The 10,355-nt window shown below is 52.5% G+C and overlaps 1 protein-coding gene across 1 annotated transcript; it reads left to right on the forward strand.

Annotated features, from left to right (window-relative positions):
* The first annotated feature begins 1,047 nt into the window (after window positions 1-1,047).
* Window positions 1,048-8,723, forward strand: LOC119110861 (zinc finger protein 768-like). The gene is made up of 4 exons (XM_037234736.1): window positions 1,048-1,225; window positions 5,260-5,439; window positions 6,086-6,261; window positions 8,625-8,723. Exons 1-4 carry the CDS (start codon window positions 1,048-1,050, stop codon window positions 8,721-8,723), a joined length of 633 nt encoding a protein of 210 aa, XP_037090631.1.
* Window positions 8,724-10,355: the final 1,632 nt, after the last annotated feature.

Raw genomic sequence — 10,355 nt, forward strand, 5'->3', positions numbered from 1 at the left:
TGCAACATTGCACAACACACACGTTGGAAAATTAATGCACATGAAATGTATATTATTTTTTTCATAGTTGTGAGCAGGGAGTTTAATGCAATTTCTCCCGTAGGAGCGGCTACTCCAAATCGAGCTGTTAAACCATCCAGGATTCGAGACATTTGAAAATACCGATCAAAAAGTGCACGTCTGATCTGACAATGAGTGAGAAGTACAAAAAGCTCCGTTTAGTTGAGCGGGCTACATACATGCAAGCTACATGCTCCGTTTAGTTGAGCGGGGTGCGGGTTTCGTGGACGACGCGAATCGGAGCGCGGTGCCGGTACCAAGCGGTGCGCTTGGTACTCTAGTGTTGACTGAAGTGGCCATCGCGACCACCTCGCTTCACGCGGGGTAGCGCCACTTGTGCCTGGCGTCATTTTAAGGCAGGCTTTGAGCCTTTCAGAAGAACGTTAAGTACGGCGTCGCCGGCGGATGGCCGTATTTTTGTATTTGTGGGCTTTGTGTTACCCAGGATTATATATTTGTCTGCTAGCAAGGCATCAGGGAAGTGAAAAGTATGAACTCGCACATGGCACACGGCAATGCACACGGTAATGCAGACACACACACACACACACATACACACACACACACACACACACACACACCACACACACACACACACACACACACACACACACACACACACACACACACACACACACACACACACACACACACACACACACACACACACACACACACACACACACACACACACACACACACACACACACACACACACACACACACACACACACACACACACACACACACACACACACACACACACACACACACGCACGCACGCACGCACGCACCTACGCACGCACGCACGCACGCACGCACGCAGCAGGTATATATATATATATATATATATATATATATATATATATATATACACATGTTTGTATAGTTTTTAATGTCAGGAACACAGTACGAAAATCAGCCTTTGCGAGGTGTATGACGCTTCGACCGTACGCGTGTCAGGCCTGCCACTCATGGAAGGCGTGGATGGGACCGCATGGCGACCGTCCGTTGGTGAAGCGCGACTGGCAGCTGTCGTTGGCCCAGCGGCAGGTCTGTGCACGGCCACCGGCGGAGGGGAGCGGCGTCGCGCCCCACACCTGCCAGTTCTGCGGCAAGAGGTACGGCAGCCGCGACGCGCTCGGCCACCACATGGGTCTGCACAGTGGGCGGACCTCCTGCCACCTCTGCGGCAAGTTCTTCAGCACGTGTGGCGTGCGCAATCGACACATGAAATGCGTCCATGGAGTCCAGGTGTGACTCCGGCGCGAGCGGTGCACGGCCGGTTGGACGTGTCATGGGCTGCGGCCTCTCTAATGCAGTGGACGTTTTCCACGCGCCGTTGAAGTCGTTTCTGAAAGAACGGTGTGGCGTGATGGTTCTGTGGTGATTGGGCCGTGCGATAGTATGGCTAGTTGTTTTTCTGGGATACGAAAATACTCGAATGGAGAACTTGTCCAGTGTACTGACCTATCTAGTTGAAGCAAAGTAAAATTGCGTGATCTTCATCGGTTACGTTGTCTTTTCCGAAAAGTGTACATTTCTTCCTTTTCTGCACTTCCCTTTCCGAAATAATACATGCAGTGTATGTGAGTGTTGTTGGTGCCGTTCATTGGAAAAGGCTTGAGTCAGAATACATCTCAGTGATGCTATGAGGACTTCGCGATAACCGCTGAGTGTTACCAAGTCGACAAAGGTAATTCGCAACATGCCTGAGCGAGGGCCTCAGCAGGTGCCTGCTTCTGCGGTTGTTTATCAGGTCATTAATGCGTCAGTGTCGTCAGAAATTCGCCCAATACTAGGCGCTTGAAATCATGTTTTTTTTCGATATCATAGCTGGCGCAAAATGACCCTAGAAGTCGACGCGCCCTAAAACCCCAATCATCGATATCATAGCTCGGCATTGGTATGTGGTCATGTAGTTGTTAGTGCTGGGTGTCAGGAAAATCAGAAGTTCAGGATTCGGTTCTTGTTGTGCCCGCCCTTTCTGGCAGTCTGAGAGGCAGGCGATGCAATATAGACTTGGCAGAGGAGTGCGTCGTGCAGCGCCAATATACACACCATACGCGTTACACAAATATTGCATATTTTGGGACTGGTCGTGCTGGTCGATTTTTTCAAATCTCCAGGCTTTCTTGCAACATAACATTTTTTTGCGATATCAACTGCATTAATGGCCGTTGTTTCAACTGCTGCTGCACTGTGTCAACTGCAGATGCGCGGCCGTTGCTTCGTAATGTAAAATACCTCTGGTTTGCCTTATTTGTTTGTTCAGCAAGTTCTTACGCTTATATTGCAGCTTGCCCTCATCCCCTGGTTTTGCCAATTACTATATTACTGTGAATATCTATGTTGTCGTGAGATCTGTTAACCGCATGTATTGAACTGCTGATATTGTTGCGTGGCGCTATATTTTCTTTGCTTAAACCTGGGCTTCTGTTCCTTATATAGGTGCTACGCACGGCTCTCAGCATCGAAGCGCGCCGGAGCAGGTACTCGGACACCTGTTGTGTGTGTGGGTGGGTGGGTGTGACGGGGGGGGGGGGGGGGGGGGGGGGGTAACAAGCACGGAAATACGATGCGGAACGAATGGATGACGACTCCTGGGCGCAGGGTCTGGTATTTAGCAGTTTATTGGACCAACACATTTTCATGGTTGTTAGTCATATTCTATGAACGTTTGACCATGAGATATTCTGTACAGGCATTTCATAGGTGGAGCAAGACTATGCAACATTCAGGGAGGGCATGGACCGCACGTACATGCAAGGCGTCAGGCTTGCCGAAGCGTTTCATCCGTTCAGATCATTTTTCAGAAAACGTCGCATGAACTGTTCCAAATTGTCGACGTCGTCACCCTTTGGCCTCACGCTGCCGCGATAATTCAGTCTCGCCACCCACATCATGCCGAGGTATTTTTATGGATTGATTGCCGGGCCGAGGAAAAACCGCGGCATTTCCTCGAAGGTGTTGTGTTACGAAACAAGCTGCCGATTGTGTAATTTACCGCCAACAGCGGCGCTGGTCTGACTGCACGCTTGGTGACGATAGTTTGTAGTCTGAACGCCATGCACCTCATCCCTTTAGCCTGCGCACCGTTGGCCATATTTGCATGCATGATGCCGTGCGCTGATCGCAGCCTGTGCGGTTAGATAACGCCGCGGGACGTGGACTGCGCTGTGCCCAATGCGGCCGCGGATACGCCAGCCACAAAGCGCTCTCCAACCACATGGCCGTGCACAGGGGCAAGACGTGGTGCGTTCTCTGCGGTCTTGTGTTCTCGTCGACCAGCAATAGGACCCGACACATGCAGCGCAGGCATCCGCAGTGTTAGCGCCCGACCAGGTTTGTGAATGGCCCTCTCATGCCCAGATGACTTGTGTTTATTGCACAGGGTTCGTTGCATGACGTATGTAGCTGGCGTTTCCCGCGAGACGAACGCAACCAGGGTTCATGACTTGCTGACCTGCGTTCTGCCCATGCACGTTACATGTTTACGGTGTGGGACATCAAACATTGGCTACTGTTTGATATCGCTGAAGGGTACGTGGTCCGCAAGATGCATGGCGTCTCTATGGCGTGGATACATTTAGTATCCATACAGTGTGTACAGCTCAACCATTTTCGGTAATTATATCAACTCTCCCCATTGCAGATAGCTGCATGACGAAAGCAAAAAAACAAAAGCAAAAACAGAAGAAAAAACGTGACGCCGTTGGATGGATACATCTACATGAATGTATTCATGTTATCCACGTCATTTTCAACCGGCAAACTCATGCAATATTTCAACGTCTTTTCAGAGGAAGGTGACTCCAGACTGCAGTGCAAGATATGCTTCAAGCGATTTCGATCTCAATCCTCCTGGTACCAGCACCGTCGGACACATGAAGGCGTCACCAACTGTCCAGTGTGCGGCCGCTTTCTCAGCCGGGTGTTCGATGTGCGGCGCCACATGCTGTTGATACATCATATTCCCAAGGATCAGATCGATTCGCTCCTGTCGGGCTGTTGATTGGGAGGAGTGTCTGGCAAAGCGTGCCATGCTCGTCGTGCTGTGAGCTTCATTGTGAATTGTACGTATATTTTTGATGTTTTTGAATGGAAAGGGACATAAATAAACGTCGTGCAGCTCCTTGCTTTGCTCTGATACAAGGCAGTTTGGGGAGCCTTGGGCTTTGAACCGCAGTTCATGGGGTAGGCTGCCAGTATGCTACGATTGTCTTGATTCCACGTCTGAGTACACCTGCGTTCGTAGTCCGGTGAGTTTGAAATATTTTTCATTCTGATCTGAGCATGCCTGGTGGCTCCGGATAGTGCTGCCACCAATCACAGCCGAGGCATGCAGCTGCTGCCACCAATCACAGCGGCGGCTACTGCGGCCACCAATCGCAGCCGAGGCATGCAGCTGCTGCGGTCACTAGTGCCGCTCATGTAGTGACTATCGAGCTGGGCAGTGCTGAGAGCTCAAGACCAAGTTCCTCAGGTCCAGTGCACTGCAGGACCGCCTGAGGGTTTAAGACCAAGATGTCTCAGGTCCAGTGCACTGCAGACCGCGCTTGCCACGCCAGATAGTGTGTAACGTTTGAAATAAAACCATAACCACGCACACATATTGTAACGTTCAGTTTGATTTGCGTAGAACTCGTCATTTGTGAACAGTGACAATGATGTTACTGATTCCATGCGTCTTTGAATTAAAAAAACGAATCAAACCGCTTTTTCGTCCGTCCGCGGTGTGTCAAAATCCGGAAAAAACCACGGGCTTTCGTAGCATGTCGCTAGTAGATTCCTCTTGTAAAGGTAGGAAGCTTCGGTATACGTTATCTCCAGTTCAAATCCATTGAACCTAAGTTTTACTCACGCGCAAAATACTTGCCCACTCTCCCGTCAGACTCCAACACCACATACTACTGATGGTCAAAAACGAACCTGCTGATGCCTAGACGCAGTTTTGGCAATCACGAAGGTGGTATTGAATCTATTCACTTTAGGCGTGGCTGCACAACTTCGCTGAAATGTTATGGCAGGGGCTCTGCGTTTTCCGGCAGTGACGGGCAGATGCATTCACATAGCTATCCGTTTCCAACTCGAATACCGCATTACACGAAACAACCAGCTATGACCACCAATACCGCCTATATATGGCCACGCTCCGGCCATTTCTGCCCATTGACTGGCCCACTCCTCGTCTTTTAGGCGCGGAGTTCGCATGCTCGATATGTCACAGAAGTTTCCAATCGAAATCGTCGTGGTACGCGCACCGCGGCACGCACGCGGGCCAGACGACGTGCCCCGTGTGCGGCAAGTTCCTCAGTCGTCTGGCCGACGTGCGCCGCCACATGAACCTGCAGCACAACCTGGCCAGGGACGCCGTCAGTGCGATGCTGGCCCGGCGCACCTGACGCAACTGTGAGTCGGGCCACGGCCGCCGCCGCCGCCGCCGCCGCCGGGGGCGGGGCGTCGCACGCGGCGCGGCTCGAGCAGGGCCAGTGTGCGTCCAGGTCTGGTGGCTCCGGCCAGGAGGTCGCGTTGGGTGTCAGGTTTCCTGCGCTGCAGGCTTTGTTGGGATGAGCAGGAGCCGGGGCATCGGCGCACTATCACGGTGGAAGAGGCAGGCCTGCCGATGAGGTTTACGGCTGCGAGTCGCGGCATCTACTATCGCGGCAGCTGCCGCGTACCTTTATGCTCTTATTGCTTGGGTCTGGCTTTGCGTATTGCGTGATCTGTCTGCGCCCGAGTGCGGAACTGCTAAAATGGGGACACGCCTAATATTCAGTTAGTGGTATTGAACCTCGTCGACAAACACTATGTCCCGACGATGTGCTATACGCCCAACTGGACATGCTTGCGGAACCAGTCCCTTCCCAGAAAGCATACGTCTCGAAGTTTAAGTTTAGGGGGCAGTTAAGAGCAGGTGTCAACGGTGTATGATGCCGTGGGTGATGTCTCCTGCCCCGGGCCGTTCGCCTCCCGCCGGACGGGCCCCAGGCGCCGCCTGTGGACCTGCACGTCCTCCCGACAGCGCCCGACTTCCGTTGCGGCCGGTGCGCGGCCGCGTTCCGCAGCTACGAGTCGCTGCTGCACCACCACAAGACGCACGAAGGCCTGACGCGGTGCCCGCTGTGCGACACGTGCCTCAACCGGGTATCGGACCTGCGCCGCCACATGGGCCGCGTGCACAAGCTGGAGCGGCCTCAGGTGGCCGCCATGCTGGGGGCGGGCGCGGCGACTGGCAGGCCGCCGCGCCGCCGATCTGATGACAGCCAGGGCCCGCCGCCTGTGCCACTTCTGCGGGCTCCTCCTGCCAGACGTTGGTGATACGTCTGCGGACGTGTATTTGATTTTGGTTGCTAGGGCTGTGGGGTGCCATGGGGCTCGCAGAAGATCCTCTTGTATTTTAACCACTTCGGTCATTAGTCGCACGGATTGTGTTTGACATGTGGTGGTGTTGTCGCGCCTGGAGAAGAAATTGTGCCTGGATCCTGGCTTCATTGGAGCGCTCGGAGTTTTACTCTTCATTATTAGCGTTTGGAATGTGCCACATGTCAGACATGCTTTGGACTCATGATATTGTGCGACGTCCGATCCTATTGTCAGTTCATTTGGCCTTCACGTCTTAAGCTAGTATGATTTTAAGGACCGTGGACTTGACGTGGTACACGTTTTATCGTGTACTCCGCGCACTTACGTGCTTCTGATGTTATCTCAAAGAAGTGTAGACGAGAGACATTCACAGAATGGTTGCCGCTGCATATCAAGCAATGTCGCGTTGCTTCACGTCCAGTCTCGGTTTGGCCCTGATTGGTCGATCGGTTGAGCGTCTGCCAATCGACCGCCGGTGTTTGTCCTTCATAGATATATTATGATCTGGCTCGTGCAAAAAGTATATATTTGTGAAGGTGGATGGTTGTGACGAGGAGAGCTTGGATTGTTCGAAGGCCGTGGCATGTAGTGCATTCTGCAATTATTGGGAGCGGCCATCCCCATGACAGTTTTGAGGAGTACTGAAAATAAAATGGATTTGTTGCTGCTGGATTTTGCATTAATGCAGCGATGCATCAAAGTGTGGCTCCTTTTTCTTTAACAGATAACACTTTTTCACACCCTCCGCAGTTCATGTAAAAAAGGCGTGCACCCCAAAGCCTGACAAGCTTGGCGTTCTAACTTGGCACTGATGTCATGAATGCGCGCCTGTACAAAATCGTTTTATGTTATCTGCCACAGACGCGTGTTCTGGGCTTGTCAGGCCCGGGACGGCGCAGAGATGTGAACAGCTCGGGAGGGTGGGTGGCGCTGTGTCCACGCGCTGTTCCGCGACATCCCTGCTCACGTCATGCATACCCCTTTGTGGGGCGCCAGGGGTTACGGCCATGGTCTTGGACGTGATTTAAATCCGACACCATCCGCGCAGAAGTCCAAATAGGCACCAACGGACGGCTACTGTGACTGTTCCGAAAGAAGCGCGATCCGTGAAACGTCCTCTGTGATCCCCGGCTGGGCTGCTTATTTTTGCATTGCTTGCCCGTAGTCTCAGTGTAGTGCATGCTTCATGGACATTATGATTTTGGCCGATTCATGGGTGTATGGACTGAGTGCAAAATGCAGAAACGATAGACGGTGGGATTGGTTGTCATTTGCTGACAATGATGCTATGGATGGTATGGATGCTATGGATGTTTGACGTCGCAAAAAAACTATAAAGAGATACACGCAAATCATGCTACCAATGTGCATTGTTCATCTAAGTCGGTTGCACCTCCTGAAGATCATTTGCCTTTTTGTGCTTAAAATGAACAGGACATTGTTGGCCCAAAAGGCAGCTTTTCAACACCAACAACTCATAAGCAACTCAGATATTGGCCTACTCACCTATACCTCCCGTCGTGGTGCTGAAGCCTCAAATACCTACAATTAAAACACCACTGCCTTGAATTCATTCCCGTAGGATCCGTGTTTACGTCCCTGCTTCTACAGAGTTTACAGTAGGACTAACTGCAGAATTATTGCAGGAGAAAGTGCAAGCTCCTGCCAAGGAGTTGTTGAATTTATTTATATGTGTCGAAACTGTCTACTTGCTTAAAAAAGCCTTTCGTTCGTGCTGTGTGTGTGGGGGGGGGGGGTACTCAACCCCTCGAATGTTTTTTTTTGCAACCGCATTTCTATGCAACTTTCAGAGCCAAGGAATAGTACGATAGCGATGCGCTCCACAGCGCTCTACGCTTGTGCGCGTGGCTCAAAATGCTTTTGGCCACCCCTCAGCATGAGCACGTCACCGTTTTGAGGACTGAAATGCACCACACGACTGGCTGCTTCGACGGCATGACGCCGCTGGTGGCCGCGAGGAACGGGCCTGGATGCACTGAGTACACTGAGCTCACCAGACGGCTCTGACAGACGAGCGGCACAACAGCCGGCCGGCCGCCCGCCTGCCCCGCTCACTAGGCCGCTGTTGTCTTGCAGGTGTGCCGTGGCCGGCGGCCGGCGGCCCAGCCCTGTGCCGCGTGTGCCAGCGCCCGGCGCCGGCCGGCCGCCGCTGCCGTTTCTGCGGCGCCTCGCTCAAGCCGCGCCGCACGCTCGACATGCTGCAGCAGTACACGGAGCGCGCCACGCAGGCTCTCGAGACGGGCAGCATCTACCGACAGGTGTTCTGGAATTGGTGACGCGGCCGCTGCCGCTGGTGACACGTCGGTGCTGGTGGTGCGGCTGGTGGAGCTGGTGGCGATCGAATGGTGTTACCACCAGCGAGTGCCAGTCGCGGAACAGCCGGGACTGCGGCATGGGAGGCTCTGCATTGCTCGTGAAGTGTGTGTTTTTATGTGCGAGCAACGTGTGGTTTACTAATACACCGTCAGCGACTCGTTAATATGTTGATTTTTTTTTCGATGGTACGCAGACGATGACGAAGACAAATGATGATGGCATCATTTTATAGCAGAAGCCGAGCGAGGTGCTGCCGGCGTTTATACCCGTTAATAGTCGTTAGTTGGTGGTTATTTACCTTCGCTCAGAAATATGTTGAGGTGAAGTAATTGCGGATGCCGGAGAGTGAGCCTGATAAATTTGTTGCCTGAAATGCGGAAGGGAGAGAATGGGTCCCGTTGCTCTCCCACCAGCAGGCATCGCCATGTATATGGAAAAGGCAACTCCGCCCTGAACCAGTGTCTCTTTGTAGTTCAGGCATGCCAGCAGTTTTTGAGAGCGCGTCGGAATTACAACGTCGATTTTCATGAAATGCTTGGAAGGACGGTCATTCTTTGTGATACCGTTTTCAAAAGTAATGGAGGTCAATTTCTGTCAGCTAGCTGGTACAATCAGTACGGGCTGCTCTGTGGAGGGAATGTTGTGCATTTTGCCTTCGTGGCACTGGTGAAATTGATCAAACAACAAGCAAATAACTTGCATCTGCACCACTGGTAAAAGCGTTAATCACTTGGTAACTTTGTTCCAGAATACAGGCATCGAGCGTGGAGCGAACTGGCTTGGCAGTGCGATCAGTGCAGCAAGAAATTTGTGCGTAAATCTGCCCTTTGCGCCCACAAGAAAGTGCACACTGGAGAAACCACGTGCCAAGTATGCCAAAAAGTGTTCTCGAATAAAACGAACCTGAAAATACATGGGGAAACCATTCATCGCGCTGTTAGCCGCCCTTAGTTGTTTCATCGGCGGGCGGACGTCAGGTGCTGCTCTAAGACATCTGACGGCAAAGCCTCACCTGTGTCGCTCAGCATGCAACTCGGTGTTGGTGATGCATTCGCGTGTTTGTCAGTGCTTCTCCCTGTGTGAAAGAGGCTGATGTGTGAGGCCGTGAAAAGCCGCGGGTGCAATGCGAATGTGTACATTCTGTGTTCTGTCAACCCCCGTGCAGCTGTGCCATCGACGAATACAGTCTTACGCTGATTTGGGTGTGTTGCTGTTGGCATAGACGTGGAACTGGGAGGTAAATGACGGTCGATCGCCGAAGCGGCGGTGTGCGGACAGTGCATCGGTGGTGAGCGCGGACGTGCGTTACACTCGCAGCGCCGTCTATCGTTGCATGGTCTTGCGCCGAACGCTGGCTAACCCGCCGTGTTACATAGCGTGCTGTTCGGGGCCAGCGAGACGCCCGATATGCGGTTTTTGAAACCTTTTTCGAAATCCGTTCGGAGGTGGGTACGACTACTGCGTGAGATATAACGGAGTGTGGCAAAATTCCTGGATATAACACAACCACGTTGAAACCAGCACGCCCGTGTATCACCCAGCCTGCTCCACAGACCAGGCTCTCGGAATAAGCGTGACGTCATGATGTCTGC

The sequence above is a fragment of the Pollicipes pollicipes genome, unplaced genomic scaffold (assembly GCF_011947565.3).
Source record: "Pollicipes pollicipes isolate AB1234 unplaced genomic scaffold, Ppol_2.1 Scaffold_7242;HRSCAF=8673_pilon_pilon_pilon, whole genome shotgun sequence".
NCBI classification, from domain to species: domain Eukaryota; kingdom Metazoa; phylum Arthropoda; class Thecostraca; order Pollicipedomorpha; family Pollicipedidae; genus Pollicipes; species Pollicipes pollicipes.